Source organism: Ilyonectria robusta (assembly GCF_021365365.1).
Source record: "Ilyonectria robusta strain PMI_751 chromosome Unknown BGZ61scaffold_41, whole genome shotgun sequence".
Taxonomy (NCBI): Eukaryota; Fungi; Ascomycota; class Sordariomycetes; order Hypocreales; family Nectriaceae; genus Ilyonectria; species Ilyonectria robusta.
This window is the reverse complement of record NW_025764475.1, coordinates 34,291-51,966: the sequence shown is the minus strand read 5'-3', so window position 1 is coordinate 51,966 and position 17,676 is coordinate 34,291. Positions and strand designations below refer to the sequence as shown.

The 17,676-nt window shown below is 48.1% G+C and overlaps 8 protein-coding genes across 8 annotated transcripts; 5 read left to right on the top strand and 3 right to left on the bottom strand.

Annotated features, from left to right (window-relative positions):
- Window positions 1–282: 282 nt before the first annotated feature.
- On the top strand, window positions 283–802 carry BGZ61DRAFT_485860 (uncharacterized protein; the record flags this gene model as incomplete). Its single annotated transcript, XM_046249765.1, has 2 exons — window positions 283–311; window positions 361–802. 2 exons carry the CDS (start codon window positions 283–285, stop codon window positions 800–802), a joined length of 471 nt encoding a protein of 156 aa, XP_046095605.1.
- A 743-nt stretch (window positions 803–1,545) lies between these two features.
- On the top strand, window positions 1,546–2,451 carry BGZ61DRAFT_485859 (uncharacterized protein; the record flags this gene model as incomplete). The annotated part of the gene is made up of 3 exons (XM_046249764.1): window positions 1,546–1,632; window positions 1,667–1,864; window positions 2,053–2,451. The coding sequence occupies 3 exons, from the start codon at window positions 1,546–1,548 to the stop codon at window positions 2,449–2,451; spliced, it is 684 nt and encodes a 227-aa protein (XP_046095604.1).
- Window positions 2,452–3,014: 563 nt separating this feature from the next.
- Window positions 3,015–4,997, top strand: BGZ61DRAFT_485858 (uncharacterized protein; the record flags this gene model as incomplete). The annotated part of the gene is made up of 1 exon (XM_046249763.1): window positions 3,015–4,997. One exon carries the CDS (start codon window positions 3,015–3,017, stop codon window positions 4,995–4,997), a length of 1,983 nt encoding a protein of 660 aa, XP_046095603.1.
- A 3,230-nt stretch (window positions 4,998–8,227) lies between these two features.
- BGZ61DRAFT_403783 (uncharacterized protein) lies at window positions 8,228–9,203 on the bottom strand (the record flags this gene model as incomplete). The annotated part of the gene is made up of 2 exons (XM_046243115.1): window positions 8,228–8,880; window positions 9,028–9,203. Coding segments are annotated over 2 exons (468 nt in total), but the record flags the coding sequence as incomplete, so codon positions are not given.
- A 1,165-nt stretch (window positions 9,204–10,368) lies between these two features.
- BGZ61DRAFT_370541 (uncharacterized protein) lies at window positions 10,369–11,027 on the top strand (the record flags this gene model as incomplete). Its single annotated transcript, XM_046242031.1, has 2 exons — window positions 10,369–10,479; window positions 10,530–11,027. 2 exons carry the CDS (start codon window positions 10,369–10,371, stop codon window positions 11,025–11,027), a joined length of 609 nt encoding a protein of 202 aa, XP_046095601.1.
- On the bottom strand, window positions 11,022–11,273 carry BGZ61DRAFT_370526 (uncharacterized protein; the record flags this gene model as incomplete). The annotated part of the gene is made up of 1 exon (XM_046242029.1): window positions 11,022–11,273. A coding segment is annotated over one exon (252 nt), but the record flags the coding sequence as incomplete, so codon positions are not given.
- Window positions 11,274–11,909: 636 nt separating this feature from the next.
- BGZ61DRAFT_566882 (uncharacterized protein) lies at window positions 11,910–13,410 on the top strand (the record flags this gene model as incomplete). Its single annotated transcript, XM_046255942.1, has 2 exons — window positions 11,910–11,927; window positions 12,054–13,410. 2 exons carry the CDS (start codon window positions 11,910–11,912, stop codon window positions 13,296–13,298), a joined length of 1,263 nt encoding a protein of 420 aa, XP_046095599.1. The 3' UTR covers window positions 13,299–13,410.
- A 288-nt stretch (window positions 13,411–13,698) lies between these two features.
- On the bottom strand, window positions 13,699–14,118 carry BGZ61DRAFT_540220 (uncharacterized protein; the record flags this gene model as incomplete). Its single annotated transcript, XM_046254880.1, has 1 exon — window positions 13,699–14,118. The coding sequence occupies one exon, from the start codon at window positions 14,116–14,118 to the stop codon at window positions 13,699–13,701; it is 420 nt and encodes a 139-aa protein (XP_046095598.1).
- Window positions 14,119–17,676: the final 3,558 nt, after the last annotated feature.

Genomic DNA, 17,676 nt, shown 5'->3' with positions numbered 1-17,676 from the left:
GCACCCTGGCCAAGCCAAAATGTGTGATGACAATATTTCATGGCTAGATAAGGAGCAGAGAAATGGTGGCCATGCATGGGAGAGAAAGATATAAGAACTTAATCCTAGTCATCCGAGCCCAAAATAAGGCCAGCTCGATCGGGTACAGAGGCTCCACGGGGGCTCCAAAGGCCTAAAACAAGGCCTCCTGGAACCCGCTTAAGACTAGAGCACAGAGCTGGGACGCAAGGCCGACCATTCCATTCTCAACTCAATCACCGTTTCATTACGTCTCCACTAACAATGGGTAGCTTTGCATCGCGCCAGGTCAGGTATGTTTCCTCCGTCTCTGAGATGCATCTGACGCAAACAGTCTTGAAGGTCGATGGACGCACGGAGCCGAACAAGCCAGCACATGGAAACTTTCCACCCCAAGAAAATGGTCACAGACATAAAATGCGCTATGTGTGGAGGACACCGTTCTAAGAAGCAACATAAAGAATCTAGTGGCATCCTAGATCATTTTATCTGCTCGAGACAGCAATGTATGGAGTTCAAAAATCTCCTTGCTGCCTCGCTCCATGGCAGACCGGTTATTATAGAGAACCATTACCATTATCTTGAGAAAAGATCGCAGACAGCCATGCCATCTGGTTTTGCTGAGCTGCCGGGTGAGAGCTCAACAGTTCGCGCGGAGCTGCCTGGGTACTCTGTCCACAATACGCATGCGGAATATCTGGCCGGGATGGAGGACACGCCTCCTGCTGTGGATGTCTCCACTAAACCATCGATGAAACATATGAAGGGCCATGCATATGTATAAGTGATTTTTTTCTTTTGTATTTTTCATATCTTGTTCACTCACTGGTGTGTATCAAGGTTACTACGGATAGTCGGTGGTCACGATAGCGTTAAACGATGATTGTAATGATTGGTCGCACATGCCAAAGGCGTGAAGTTGAGACATTTGCTTGACAGTGCTGTACGGCAGTGAAAGATTTATCCATTTCCTGATCAAACTCTTGTGATGGCCTGGGCTTGGTCCTGAACATGGTCCGCTCTGATGTACCTAGCATTTTTTAATCCACCGATCCACTTGTCATGGGCTGGTGAAGCTGTAGTTGCCACCACACAGTCCCATTAAGGGACGGATGGATTCCAGCAGTAGGTGCGGGGCGGGACTGGTTAGGCGGCGGCTTGGTAGCTCGAAGGATAGGAGACTTGGAAGATAGAGGGTTGGAGGGACCGGCTGTTTGGGATTGACCACTAGCCAGGGTAACGCAGTTTGTTATCCGAGGTCCATGTTCGCTATCTTATTGGACAGCTCAATAACAGTAAGTGCTATTATTAATGTTTGGATTTTTATATTTTAGCAATCCGCCGTCCGGTGCGTATTGTTCTCCACTGTGCCTCTAGTCCTTTGCCATTGTTAATCCCTATTCACGCTTTGCCTAAAGTCTGGGATCGGCAGACAATTTGCCCGGACCCGGCCCAATCTCACTCAGCCAAGTTTAAGAACCCACTCCGTCGACGGCTCTTGCTACTCATCACCATCTCTCTTCTACCATGCCTAGTCATAACGCTTACTGTACGGCTTGTTTTCACCATCTTCAACCTGATTTACCACAATGGCGCTTCCCAAACTCGAAACTTGTAAGCTAGGAATGCTCTCTTTACAAAGTTTCAGCTAACCAGTCCGAAGTTGTATTGCAAGAAGTATATCGGATCGATGATACAACAGTACCATTGGAATGAGTGCATGATATGCTGGAAGACTAAGGATCTCGCATTTTTTGATTGCGGTAAGGCGAGAAAGAGGCATTTGTCAACAGGAGCTGACATGATTAAGGCCATGGTTCTTGTGCGACGTGCTGGGTTAAGTATCGTAAGGTTTACCGAGAGACGCATGGGGCCTCTGCATATTGTCCTCTTTGTAAAAAGGGGCCACCGATCTTGACAATGAAACATGGAGTTTCCCCTGACGATAACAAATTTATCAACGCATTTCGAGGGGCTACTGCCTTACTAGGTATCCGTCAATCTACCGTCAGCAATAGCGATATCGATCAACAGGTTTCATTGGATACCCCTGATCCTGTTCGGCATGGCCAAACTCATAGACGCAGTGGTTGTGATCACGAGATTTCACCTGGTGTCCTCAGCCCAGATCAGAGCCAACTGGATAGAAGCACAGCAAATTCTTCCGAATTCCTTACCCATGAGTCTACCTCGACTCAAGTTCCTGGTCAATTACACAGAGCGTCTACGACAATCATAAGGAATCAAGAGTTCATTGATCTCACCCTGGTCGATGACGACCCATCAAGCATGGGGTCTTTAACCAGGAAGGAAAGGAAACCTACCAACACCGAGTTTTCCACATATACCAATCGAGGGGGTTTATCACGACGGAAGAGAACGAGGCGAGTCCGAGGGACAGTCGCAGTTAAAGATATAATAGTGATAGATTAGCACGAAACTAGAAACTATTTTATTATTTGCCCATGCCTCTCTTTACTCCAAGATTATTCATCTCTTTCTGGTAACTGTGCCCTCTTTCTAGCCCCTCCGACCCGACGTTGTTAGTTACACATATCGGCCGAGTCAACCCTCGACGGGTAGGTCGGACGGTAGAGGGGCCTAAGGTACATCGCCTCCTCTCCCGATTCAAAGATGAGGTGAGCGGGTGGAGCGGGAGCGCTGATCTCCAGCTTAGCTGAGTCCTCCCCTGAGCCAACAGACGGCACTTCAAGGAGTGGAACCATGTGCTGTCAACCGGGATCAGAATAGTGGATGGCATGACGTGGTTCCGAAGCAACAACCAGGGCCTAGACCTCTTCGCTGACCAGGATGTATCTCCCTATCCAATGATCACCTCGAGCTTCCAGTTGCTGGTTTCGACAGGCTCACATTGAAGTGGGTCTTTTCAGTACGCAAGTCGGACTGACAGAGAGGACGGCGGTATTTAACAGGAATAGTAATCCGCTTTCCATCGCTCTTTCAACTTCATCTTCCATTTTTACTTCTACAAAAACATGGATTCTTTACCTTTCTCTATGAACGGCTCTCTACAAACACAAATTTGGGATGACATGCCATGTTTGAATCACTCGCTTCTCACTTCTCAGCTCGGATTTCTGTCCTGTTCACAGCGTCGTGAACAAGCCTGGAGGGCTGGCTTCAACGCTGGCTTTGACGAAGGGTATCGCAAAGGCACTGATGCACGTACTCAAGTCAGTGGAGACAGCTTCACGGGGGTTTCAGAAATCCAATCCGTTGGCCTTGGCCATTACTCAAAAATGGAGCCTCAGGATATGCCGCTACTTCACTGGCCGGTTCTGGAAACAACACAGCACATTCCTCCTGATTTAGCCATGTTCATTCCGGCGGGCAGCACTGCTGGCAGTTTCGGGATGTCGAATTTCGGCATTGGCGGAGACATGTCCTTTGACAGCCAGAAGCCCTCCCTAGCGCTTGACGCTGAGCCGATCTCTCAAAACTCACCAGCCACCTCCAATTCTATCAATCTGATTCCTCATCACTCACCACCGTACGCCGGTGACTCTTCAAATGGTGAGGTGTTATACCTAGCGGGCAAAGCTGCTAGCTATAAGTTGCCTCCTGATGAGAAAAACACCGCGCATCCCGACCAGAACTACCTTCTGACCTTCCTCGCTTTGAGCGAGGAGCGTGCTTTCAAAGTCACCTCTCCCCCCCTTGGTGCGCAGATAATGGAAGACCCTATCCCTTCAAGCGTGGACATCAACACAACGGGAACCAAAACTACCACTACCAACAATTTGGAACTGGCGGATTGCGCACCAAGAATCTATCCGGCTCCTGATAGTGCGCCAATATACTCCTCCGTCGATGAAACCCTAGCAGCGTCCCCCATATCCAACTCCCGGTCCATCAATCCTCTGGGTAGCCACTCTGCTGGCTACTCTATCGGTTCTTCCGCAACCACCGATGGCTTTGCTTCCTTCACTGATTCCGCTATTGGATCTGGCTCCACTGGTGCCTCCTCTGCTGCCACTAGTGTTAGTTCAGGCTCTCCCGGTGGCTGTCCTTCTTTCGCTGCCTTCCCTATTCGTTCTGGGCTCTCTGGTGCCTCATCTACTACAACCCCCATTCTTTACGACTCCCCTGGTGCCTCCTTCGCTTCCCTCTCGACTCTATCGCCTTCTGGATTATGGTTACAGCCAATCATACAAGAAGAATCTACCCGTTTAGATGTCGCGGAAAGCTGCAGAGAAGAGGACGATGGTATTGCTTTGCCAGACGGAAAGGAGCCTCCAGATTCAACCAACTCCCCTCCCGCCATGTGCACGCTCAACGACATTAGCCGGAAGATGATGCCAAGCGGCCAACTTGAAAATGATTCATCAAATGACTCACCTGCCCACAATAACCCGAACGACGAAGATGATACAAGGGAAAGTTCCCCTGCGCTTAGTTTAGCATATGCTACTACTCGCAAGAAACTTGCCATCATTGATGTCAATGGGGATGGCTCTTGGACCGAGATTGAATCACAGGAGTTGGAAAATGAAGAATTCGGAGACTTGGAGAAGCCCCAGGGATGTCGAAAGCGGCAGTCGCATCAACCCTTATTCAATGATAGACCGAAAAGGGCTAGGCATGTGACGCCTGAAGCGACTCCTGAAGCGACGCCTGAAAAACGGTATTTTAGTCTCAAATCTATCAGACTTCAAAACCAGAACGACCGGAAGAAGCAAGAGATTCATTGGAGTACGCGTGGTCGTTGTTGGCTCGATCAAGCAACAAGGAAAGTGATTGAGGGCAATTCTTTACTAAAGGAGTGCTGTTTACTGTCTATCAAGATTCAAATTCGTCTCGACTGGCCTCTTATGATCTTATCTAAACAAAAGGGTGGATGGGAAGGCTCCAATGCCCAGGGTGATTGTAGGCTGCAGGTCAATACTGGAGATATTGAGGATGCAATACGGCAATCTTTAGGTACAGTTGAGGGGAATTATACAGGGATACCTCTATAAAATCAAGATATTTGACTGTTAGTCCTCTCGAGAGTTCATGTTGTAGGTTGTGGTGTATACGAGTGGCTGAGCAGTCGGAAAGTAATCCTACATAGATCAATCTAGAGGAATCTTTGCTACCGTACACTAATTAACCAGCGCTGAACAAAGGGTACACACACACACACACACAATTTATTACGCCCGGTGGCTCACAACCAATAGGGCACTAGTTGCTATTGTCTATATCCGTTTCCTAAGCTTTGTTATAATCTCGTAAAAGCCCATATAGCGTCCAATTTCTGCTTTTGCCTCTTCGTTTCCAATCTTTCCACAGGTCCCGTGGGGTTTGTATTATTAGCAAGCGAACTTGAAGGCTATTCTCCAAGTATTCAGAGTCCTATCTACGGCGGCTGAAGCGGTGCCTGCTGTCCATGGCACGAGGTGTTTGATTAGTGGATGTAGGGTAGGTTGGTAAGAAAGTAAGTGGGGTTTTGCAATCTAGTTTCAGTGCGGTCCAAGCCAAGCGTCAGTGATTTGTATAAAGAACTTTACTAAATGTAGCCCAAGTGTAGCTGATACAGTGTGTGACTAGTGTAAATGAGTCCATGCGGGCTGTGAGTCATAATATCACGTTTGGTGCCTTGAGTATCAGGCGCCAACATTTTCGTGTTGTGGGAGGGATGCGCAGCAAGTTCCTGACTTTCTCTTCCTTCATCTTAGAAGCCAGAAGCGGCTCGTCACTACTCGCAGCGTATAATGGCTCCGCGGCTGCCCCTCGAAAAGCGAGAGCAAATCCGCGAGATGCTACTACCTAGAGACCGGATCGACAAAACTGCCAAATCTATTCCTTACACCGAACGTCTACAGAATACAAGCGACCGCCAAACGATATAGGACGATGACAGTTCCTGTGAACTGCGTCGGCCCAGATCCCAAGATAACTACTCTTATGCGAGATGCATTACGTAGAGAGCTAACCCAGAAGCCCGATATAATAAGACGTGAGGTAATCACTTTCCTTTGTAATAGATTCGATGTGGAAGTATTTCCCACGAGTAAAGGATATGCATCATTCTTACATTTGTCGTGGCATAGTAATCACACTCTTCTCCTAAATATTGAGGCATACTTCACCAGCCTAGACGCCATTTAACTTCGGTACTACCCAAAGCTTCAAGCTCCCTCTACTGCAAAGCGTATTCGTCGCTCATACCGTCTAAGAGCTATTAGGCAGCAGCAACCTCCACCTACGTAAATAAACCGCTATAGGCCGGGGGTTGCTTCAGCGTTAATACTCATCATATAGGCTGATAGCATGGGGTTATTATCTTCAGTTATTGGGATATTGCCGTCGGGATCGGGAGGCTCCTCACTATCCCAATTGACCACTTTATCTATATCAATATGGCTTACCCCTATATTTTCCGCTGCAGATATAATTGGTATTGTATAATATGGTTTAAGAGAAGGAAAGGTATTTGAGCAATTGGGGGCTCTATAGCTTTGTATACTTTTTGGTAGTATAGGCCTACACTAGCAGGATAAACGCTCACAGCTGCACTGGGAAATAGAGGACCCACTTAACTTGCTATTAAACAATTCAGTAGCAACGCAGTAACTATAGTATACTGCCTAGAAAGCGTAAGAATTAACTTATCGGAGTACTATAGGGTAACTAGGAAGGGGCCCAAATAATTAGGCAACACATTTTAATATTTTCGAAATATTAAACTGAGCTAAGAATACATGGGCACATCCGACACCTCCACAGTATATGCAGCAGAGCTTAGGGGACTAGTCCTAGCATTGCAAATAGGGCTCGATGTACATGAAAGAGGCATCACCCCCGGCAACTGCGCTATATTCACCGACAACCAGGCGGCCATCCAAGCGATTCAGAACCCCAAGCACCTATCCGGGCAATACATCCTGGCCAAGGCTATACAAGCACTCAATCAGCTCCGAAGTCAAGGATGGGAGGTGCAGTTCCGATGGATCCCAGCACACGTCGGAGTGCCAGGCAATGAAGCAGCCGATCGAGCAGCCAAGGAAGCTGCCGGCCACGACCCGAACACACGAACAGTCCGGAACCGCAGCCAGAACCAGACTCTCTGCGGACCCTAATGGCAACCACAAAATCCACCATTCGTCGAACGATGAGAGGCGAGTGGGATATGTCCTGGGAAACGGCCAAGCACGGAAGAGACCTCTTCAAACTGGGGGTCCGGCCGGGAAAAGCGACACTAGACATACACATCGGAAAGCACAGAGCAATCAGCTCTGCTATCATCGTCATCATCCAGGTATCGTCTCTGTCGTTCGTCGTTGTCACCCTCCAGCCCTCAACCAAGTACATAGCATCGCATCTTTAAATCTAACTAGCTATTCCTCTTATTCTCTAACTACAATGCAATCTTCCTCTCTACTTGCTAAATGCAAGGCCTGTTGTTCCTCAGTATCTCTATCTATCCTCCTCCAGATGTCATCCACACCTCTTCTCCCTGTTCCTAGGCATCTGCATCGGCATCATTGAAGTGAACCGAGGACCTAGACTGAGGTTGGGGATGTGATCGGTGTCGTTTATTTGCGCGCTGTCACGGGCCAGATGAGATCAACTCAAGAGGTAATGCCACTGTATTGCGAGAATACTACGATGGAGAGGAAAGAGAGAAAGCGGGCAGGCGCGTAGACGCGTAGACGCATATGATAGTCCCTGTGGCCTGCCCCGTGCGCCCTAGTTACGTATCGACCCCACCCTGGGTCCAGCACTCCGGACGTTCCCGTCACACGCGCAATGAAGTTGCTGTTATGGGCAACAGCCCGTCATGAGGTCGTTTTCCGGAGCGGAGGTTGGCTGACATCGTAGTTGGGTAAGAGTACTGCTAGAATAAGGAATTGTATCTCAAAAGAATTACCGAAATCTTCATGTCCCTCAACGCGGCGAACATCCCTTTCTACATCCCTCCCTTCCTACATCCCTTTCTACATAGAATTGGCCAATTAGAGGGAGGTACATCGGCAGAATCCGCAAAGCATCGAGTGCATTAATGGAAATTATTTGAGCCAATGAGAGTGTGTAAAACGTGATGCCCACATAAGCCTGAGGCCCGCTTAGCAAAGTGTGATGCCCCCGTAGTAATTCCCTCAAGTAAAATCTGTGGGCTGGAGTACCCCGCACTTTAGACAACAAGCAATCAACACATTGCTGCTGCTCATTATCGTTTACCTGATCTTTGATCCTTTTAGCACGCTCAGTGCGACAGGAAGCCAGAAAAGGGGTTTCACTTTTACGTAGCGATTTTCTAAGGTTTAACTTTGCTTACGAAGATACTTGGCAAATTCGTCATTTCCCACACCTTCCTGCTCAATTTCTGCTTGTATTATGGATGCCTCAGCAACGCAGTACAATACATCAAACACAGGGCACTGTAGCCCAGATCCCGCCGACCCTGCAGTTCGCGGCGTGAAGTCAGTCTCGGTCGATAATGATGGCACAACCCCGTTGCACCTGGCCGCTGCAGCTGGAGATGACGAGACGGTTCGCCTATTCCTGGAAAAGGAGGGAGCAGAGTCAGTCAACTCGGTCGAGAAGGACGGCAAGACCCCGCTTCACCTGGCTGCTATAGCAGGACATGAATCGATAGTGGGGCTGCTTCTAGAGAAAGGAGCCACGAAGTCAGTCAACTCGGTCGACAAGGACGGCAAGACCCCGCTACACCTGGCTGCTGCAGCGGGACACGAATCGACAGTCGGGTTGCTTCTAAAGAAAGGAGCCACGAAGTCAGTCAACTCGGTCGACAAGAACGGCAAGACCCCGCTACACCTGGCTGCTGCTGCAGGACACGGATCGATAGTCGGGTTGCTTCTGGAGAAAGGAGCAGTCGATAAGATAGTTGAGTTGCTTCTAAAGAAAGGAGCCACGAAGTCAGTCAACTCGGTTGACAAGAACAGCAAGACCCCGCTACACCTGGCTACTGCAGCAGGACATGAATCGATAGTCGAGTTGCTCCTAGAAGAAGGGGCCATAGAGTCAGTCAACTCGGTCGACAAGGGCGGCAAGACCCCGCTACACCTGGCTGCTGCAGCGGGACGCGAATCGATAGTCGGGTTGCTTCTAAAGAAAGGAGCTACGGAGTCAGTCAACTCGGTCGACAAGGACGGCAAGACCCCGCTACACCTGGCTGCTGCTGCAGGACACAAATCGATAGTGGGGTTACTTCTAGAAAAGGAGCTGCAATCAACTAGGTCGGTACTGGTTAGCGGAATTCTACCTATTGCTATGGCTATAAGTATATTGGAAATTTATCAAGCCGCTGGAAGTATATTGATGGTTATATTGCTTTTGGTGGTTATATTGCATTTGATGGATATATTGCTTCTGAACAAAGGAGCCACGAAGTCAGTCAATTCGGTCGATAAGGGCGGCAAGACCCCGCTACACCTGGCTGCTGCAGCGGGACACGAATCGATAGTCGGGTTGCTTCTAAAGAAAGGAGCCACGAAGTCAGTCAACTCGGTCGACAAGGGCGGCAAGACCCCGCTACACCTGGCTGCTGCTGCAGGACGCGAATCGATGGTCGGGTTGCTTCTAGAAAAAGGGGCCATAATGTCAGTCAACTCGGTCGACGGAAATGCACGAAATCTCATGTATACTGCATTTCATTCCGAGCTTGAGACTCTCATTCGCAAAGTTTTGGACGAGATGTTAATACGAGGCCCGTCAGGCGGAAACGCTGACGAGCAATCTGGACGACTTTCCAGTCTACTCAAAGGCCTAGCAATGGATATGGCCTCAGCTGATCTCCGTTCCATATCTGTTGTTCGGGGCCACCGGTTAGGTCTCTGTGACAGCCTGAAACTCTACGTGGAGATAGTGACCGGAGAGCCTTGGGATTGGTGGCCTTTCCAGGATCCACCTCGTTTCTTAAGAGAAGACGCTACTTATGTCCGTTGGACTGGTGTAAGTACATTTTGCCAATGTCTCGATGTAGCCTAACAACGTCAGGCCTGTGGCGACCGACGCTACGAAGAAGTTCCCTCAAATTTTGCAGACAACCTCCAACGGTTATTGAACAAGTTTAAGGATGCTACGAAGGCGGTTTCACCCTATGATCAGTCCTTACAAAGTGGTTCGATTTCGTCAATCAACCAACCACAGATTGGGAAGGCTCCCACAGCCCATTTATTGCAGGGATCAATCGGCCCTTCCTCTAAATCAAACACTCCTCTATCAGCACCAAATCCAGGACCATCTGGAAGCCAATGCCCTGGAGATGTTGCAATCAATATGCAACTCATACACCACCAATTACCCCAACTTTGCCAGTTCATCTTTCTCGGCGTAAACAGTGGCGACTACTGCTCTCTTGCTGAAATAGAGGTTTCGAGTATGGATGATGACACCTTTTTTGAAAAGCTACGCGCGAACTACAATGAAATCCGCGGAGTCTTCCGTCGATATCTGAGCTATAGAGTGTATAACCATTGTGAATTTGTACAGGTATGTCTACCCTTTTATAGCAAAGCTATCTCGCTAAAGAACTTCCCTAGATTGAAAGAATCGGCGAAAATACCTTTGAACCTGGGGAATATCGGCCGGCTGTCCCGGATGGGACAAACAATGACTATACCTTCGAGCCAATTCCACCCAATCCAATGCCTCCTATCACGAAGAACGAATTCAAATGCAGATTCTATTATTGTTTTCGGCGGGGCGAACCACATAGGCACTACTTCGGCTTCCGCCAGTGTCCTAAAAGATACACTCCGTTAAGAAGTGCTCTCAGCCGCATTCCAAAGAGAAATTTTTGTCTTGATAAGAAAGGGCAGAATCGTGAGATATTCTGGGGTTTACTAGCAGTCGAACGCCCTTCTGCGTTCAAGGTTGCCGTATATCATGTGTTAATTCTGATCGGTCCTGTCATGTTTTGGTTCCTCTGGCTTTTCTTTTGGGGGCACTCAGGTGATTTGCAAAACGCGGCCATTCCATTTCTGACTGTATGCACATTGTTGTCTATGTTTTGGTTTCCTATGATTCATATATCATAGCTGAGTTTCATTACCTACATCGAGTGGTGTTGCTGGTGATTTCTTTCGTCGGTGCTCGACCTGGCTGAGGCGGTCAGGAGGCAGATCTCGATCGTTTATCAGTTCGGCTTGTACGATATTTTTGAGCAGGTATGCATCCGACTTTCCTTTCGGTTTGGCTGTCGATCGACTGGCTGCCTGGTTGTCCATGTAGATCAATAGTTTGCTCCTGATGTTCCCGTTGTCTTTGTCATCTTTGTTGAGCTGCTTGTGAGGGAACGATCATCTGACTTTCATACTTTATGAATAGTCTCGCTTTATGAATATGGGAATTGATATAGCGGCATGACAATTTTAATACAGAGGCATAACTCTTACAGCGGCATGACTTTTATATTATCTGATTCGCCAGATTTCCGTCGACCAATAGATACATCCTCGTAAAAGCGGTGAAGCCAGCTTCCCTAACAACACCTCCCTTTCAGTATAGAAACAATTAGGTCGGGCCAGCCTCCTAGAACAGTCTTGCCCAGGCGTCAAAATAAGGTCTAGTTTTCCATATAGAATAAGGCCAACTCTATTACACCCTCAAAGGCATATCAGTCTAGAGTTGCTATCATGCCACCTTTGCAGCTCCTTCTATATTTGATATAGTACAGTAGAACAGCATATTCTGAGATTCTTCGCCTGGCAGTCTATTTAGAGTTATTAACTAGCTGCAATTAGTATGTGATATAAAACTGGCTGGCTCTTTATGGGATAAGATTCAAACTGCTCTTCCTCTACCGATTGATATCATTCCCAGCCACCTTCACACTGTCGCTAGTATCATCATCCCCACAACCCCATTGTTAATTATCTCGACCGCTGTCGCAACTACGCGCCGTGGCCCAACAGACGGATATGAATGTCTCAATCCAGGTGTGTCCACTTACTATACCGAGGGCTAGTATTCACGAAGATTAGTTCGCTAACCACAGAGAAAAGCAAGGGAATTCCGATCCATTTGCGGAATTACCCCTTGAACTGAGACAACAAATCTGTCAGTATTTCTGCGACCATTGCACTGGTGCAGTTCCCATGCGATCAGACTCCAAGCCTGATTATAGACCACTCGCCAGTCTATGTCGCACATCTCGATCCCTTAGAGCTGCCGCACAGCCACTTCTATTTCATTTCTTCTGGTGCAAATACGGTCAACCAGAACACTGTTTGGGTCTATTTTCGAGGTCTCTAAGTGAGAGACCTCGCTTAGCGGATTACATTCGGCGTATTCACTACCGACCGGAACCTTGGGGCGGCAGTGGCTATATTAGCTCGTCTATGGGCCCGGGTACCGAATTATACTCGAACCCCTTCGAAGTTGACACCTTTAGGCTCCATCGCTCTCTATTCGATAAAGTATTATCGCAAGCACGACTCCTACAAGACTTAACTGTCCATATCGAGCAAAACTGGCGTCTCCCTGCTATCGATCTTCATCATTTGAAGCGTCTGCATCTTATTCGGCTCGACCCCGATATTTGGCATTGGAAAGTTAAGGGACCAAATCATCCCCAAGACCAAAGGGGTCTGAAAGCAGCGCCACAGCTCGAGCGATTGTGGTTAGAGAGGTGGAGCATATCGGACGTTGCTCACCGAAATATTTCGGATCTAGTGTCTAATATTCACCAGCTCACTATTAGTCCCGAAAGCCAGAATGACTTGAGCCAAGTTTCTGACGTTGACAGGGTAGCCTTTGCTGTAGATCTACCAAAGCTCTATACGTTCGAATTCATCGAGGACATTCACTCGCTGCGGAGAGAAATAGAGCTTTTATCATTACTCCTTCCAATGAGAGAAAACCTAACTAGTATTTCTATCCAATCCTGGCGCGTCGAGATCGAGTTTGGTTTACTCTGCGAGTTTACAAATCTTAAACACCTTCGCCTTTATACTATGATACGAGACATACTTAGAGCTAAGGATGAGAGCATTTCCAAAATGACAACAGATCCCCTTGCATTTCCTCGATCACTAGAGGCGCTTCACCTTGGTTTATGGGGTGCAGATCAAGGTTGGATTATCATCTGGCTGAGCCAGAGGCTGTCCACGTACCACAACCTAGTATATGTAAAATGCACCGAGGTCAATTATATAGACTCAATTCAGACTGCCAAGAACGGCAAATTCAGAGATTATGGCGTATATGAAAACTTTGCAGGAGCAGGGGTATTGTTTGTGGCCGTGGAAAAGAAGATCGAATATTCTCCAGTACGGGACCTTGGAGCGTTCAGTGGATTTTGGGCATAGATATAGACTATATCATTGCTCTTGCTCAGTACGAATTTCCTCAGTACGAAAGGTGCTGCGCGTCGATGTAAAATTAACAGTCCATTAGGGACTATATATTAGATGAGACGAGGCTCAAATTAAGAACAGGACCTTCTGTAAAGTCTTGTCGAAAACAACAATGTTAGTGAAGAAGATGGATGCTCATATCTATATCTAAAACTGATTAACTTCGCATTGGGACGGGGTTTTCTTCAAGGGTCTTGAGAAGCTACCCAACCGCGATATTGGTATTTAAATGGGTCGCTCTACGTTCTTGACTTAATAGGATTAAAGTGAATGCACAACAGAGTTTGATAGAAAACTTGCACGAGAGCGTTGAAAATTTGCCGTTGCAATATTTCATCTGTCTTCTATCTACCTAATATACATCCTTAATCAGCCTCGCTCTCCGGGCACCAGCCATAATTTCCTCTTCCGTCTTAACCGGGATAATTGTATCGCAACTCTGGAGGCCAATAAACTTGCCCATCGTGCGGCGCTTCTCCTCAAGCGACATTTTGGGACTCCAAATAATGCGACACGGGTATAGGTTGGTATACTTGTTGATCGTCTTCTGGTGGTAGAACTCAGCGAGAGACTCTAGTTGCTCGTCCGTCAGAAGCCAGAAATTGAGCACGGTCATTGGGAATTCCGGATGTACAGTGCCGTGATCTAACTCGACGAAGGTAGCTAGAGGTAGGGCCATCTGCACCAGCTTACGTGCCAGATCGGGGTTCTTGGCTAGTCGCTGGTGGGCGAGAGGCTGATGACTTCGCGAAGGGAACTCTTTTTTCATCATTTTGGCTCACAATTAAGCAAACAAATAGTCCAACCACCAACGGTGCCAGCGCCCTTGTATAATAATCGGTGAGAACTAGGGATTATGAACAGCCAGTCCAGGAGGATTGTGGCCGAGCCTGTCTTTTAACCAGTGTCATCGCGCACCTGTTCTGCTGAAAATGGCCTATATATTGCTTGCTTAGGAGCTTTTCTGCCTGTCCAAAAATGAAATCAGGGTGCCACCAGCGCAGTGTGGACTTTTTGTGCATTAAAGATAATATGTATATAAAGTGTACTCAGAATAAAAAAGGCGGTATTGCTCAGGGTTGAACTTTAGTTGCATCAATCCAAAATGATCCGAATTCTATAAGCGATTTGAGAAAGCCGAACTCTTGTACAGTGTGAAACATGCGGAAATAATAGAGGAGAATCTTACCCTTGCGCCCGGCGCCTATTGGAACGATTTTTGTATTAAGAACTAGCCAATATAGCGGCAGTTAAACTAGCTGGAGCCACACCTAACGAGACGAAGATTGTTGTATCCGTAGGGAAACGTAGTGAAAGAAATTTGAATAAGCAAGTGGACGGATTGGATGTCGATTGGAAGATGGTCGAAGCACCTTGAAAGAGTACGTCATGACCTAATAGCAGCTACACACATATTAACATTGAGAGTCACTAGTTGCCTTACGGACCCTGGCAACTGATTATCGCTTTTTTCAAGTATCATACCTTGCTTTAACCCCCCACATTTGCAGTTCCTACTGTACAGGAAATGCTTGACAGTGCCGGCCCAGCAACCTGAGCACAGCGAGATTTCTTACATCGTTAATCCCTTGCTCTCTATTTTCGGCGTAAGGTAGTCGTACAGTGAACTTAGCTAGCTCAAAATGCAGGTCTTGTCCCGTTGGCAGCTTGCTCTTTGAGGTCGCTTACACGTTTCATGGTATTTCTCAATGTCGGGGAATCCGATAGCGGGCAGCTTGGCTGGCAGCGCGTTATCAAAGCACTCACCCTCCTTATTTGCTCGCCTCGGACCCAGACCAAAGAGCATTGCCAAACAGTACGAAGCAGCCTCTGCACTAGCCTCAACTAATGATTCTTCGGTCGAAGACCTCTATAAGATCACCTGGGGCCAACGACGCTTCGTGATCGGAGGTTTGCTGGACAGGCGAAAGAGCCGGGGCAGGCGCAGCTGGATTGGAAACTATGGGTGGTTTCTGGCAGAATTGAGGGCAGACAGTACATCAAGCGGCGACATATGGTGCTGCCGGCTCTGTAATGAGAAGGGGGCACCGCAATTCTTCAATGCGCAGTCCACATCTTCGGCACAGGCCCACCTTCGGAAGTTGGAACCCCATTCAAGAACTGCAGGATACTGCTGACCCATCTAGAGCTCACAGGATTACCGAAACCTTCCAGCCCGCTTCATCTGATGAGTCCTCCGTCATCGACCTTCAAAAAGGGGCATCTATGAAACGACCGGCTCCGACTGCCACGGTTGTTCCCCGAGCAAAGATCACGCGGATCCGAGAGCTGTCCGTTGGCTACATTGTCGATTCGAACCTGCCGTTTGCCACCCTCGAGAGTACCTACCTGCAAGAGCTGTTCCGGCAATTTGATCCTGACCTTTGTCGCCACGCGCTCCGGGGTCGAACTACAGTAAGAAAGGACCTAGGGGACATATTCACGCAGAAGAAAGTATCTATCAGGAAAAAGCTCAACGAGGCCATCACCCAAATACACATCAGCTTTAATCTATGGACCTCTCCAAACAGACTGGCCTTTATTTCGATATTTGGTCACTTTCTTAACAAGAAGCATCTATATTGCAGCCAACTACTTACTTTTCGGCGGCAGGTTGGGTCGCACTCCGGTGAGAATATCGCATTTACAATCAAGAGTGTTATCCGGGACTAGGAGATCGACTCAAAGCTCGGGGTCTCGATCTGTAACAATGCGAGTAGTAACGACTCTTGTTTGCGGAGTCTCTATGCAAGCTTCGATGCCTCGATGACTCGCGCTGATACTGAAGCACGAAGGATGCAGTGCTTCGGGCATATTCTCAATTTGGTGGCCCAGTCTTTCCTCTACGGCGAGGATGCTGCTTCTTTTGAACTTCAGTCCGAAGCCTATGGCTTGCTCTAGCAGGTGGAAGAGGACCTTGAGCACTGGCGAGCGAAGGGTCCAGTCGGCAAGCTCCATAATATCGTCAAGTTCATCCGGGCCTCCCCGCAGCGCACCGAAGCATTTAAAGCACATACCAGGGAGCAGGAGGAGGCTGAAGTATACAAGCTTGCAGAGGAGTCGACAGCTGAGCTCGAAGTCATACAGAACAACAGCACCAGGTGGAATTTGACGTACATAGTGATCGAATGTGCCTTACTGAAACAGTCCGAGCTCAATAGCTTCATCCAGAAGCTAGGTTTAGAAGCAGATGCATCCAAAAGGGCGCCTACAGCTGATGTCCTGACCTCTGACGACTGGAGGTGCTTAGGGAAATTTACTATGTATTAGAGCCAATCTACTATATGACTATAAGAACATAAGGATGGGGCACAAGTAGTGGTTACGGCCGGCTTTGGGAGGTTATGATAGGGATGGAGTTCATTTTGGACTATCTTGAAGACTGAAAAGCCCTGTATGAGGAGAAACCTACTTATTTGGCAGTAGAAGCAGGGCTTGTAAGGCAGGGGGAGGAGTCGCCATCCCTAACACCTAGCCAAATATGAGAGCGACTATTACGCCAACTACAACTACCCTCGAGGTTTTAAGGGTGTGAGATTCTTGCCGCTATTGTCAGACGGAAGCTCCGGCTTATTCACCGGTTGCTCCACGGTTTGATGAGGCCGCCTTGTCTGCTCATTCTCGAAATGAATACGTGCAGAGTGACGCTCGCTCCGTCAGTAGTATAGCTAGTATGGAGGGGCAAGAGCGAGCCAGCATTAGGGCGAGCATCAATAATGCTTGGATAAAGCTTAATGAATACTACACGCTCCTCGGCCAATCCCCTCTGTTTGCGGCCTTCGTCATTTTAAATCCGGATCTTGGCCTCCAATGGCTTGAGGCTAACTGGAGCTCGCTAGAGCAGCTGCGGTAGCTTCAGGATGCAAAGGGTGGAATCAAACATTACTTTGAGCGTTGGTACTTACATAATGATATAGCCCTTAAGAAGGCCGATGTCACAATGCCCGTCATAACGCTCCCACCTAAACAAAGCAAGTTTGAGCAGTGGGTGCAGAGCCGACAGCCTAAGCTCTCCACGACAGGTTGTGAACTTGAAAGATACTATAGGCTCGAACCGGAGCAGGTGAGAGATCCTGTTCAATGGTGGATCGATCATAGGAGCGCTTTTCCGCAGCTCAGCAGGTTTGCCTTGGATGTTCTTGCAATTCCGGCTATGGCAACCGACTGTGAGAGGGCATTCAGCTTGGCAAAGCTTACAGTCACGTCACAAAGACATTCCTTGCTTGGATCGACCGTTGAAGAACTGCAGTTGCTGAAGAACTGGATCAGAGGAGGTTCTGTCACACTGGGGGGCCTGTGTTGGAGCAACCAAGCTGGGGAGAACCTAGCT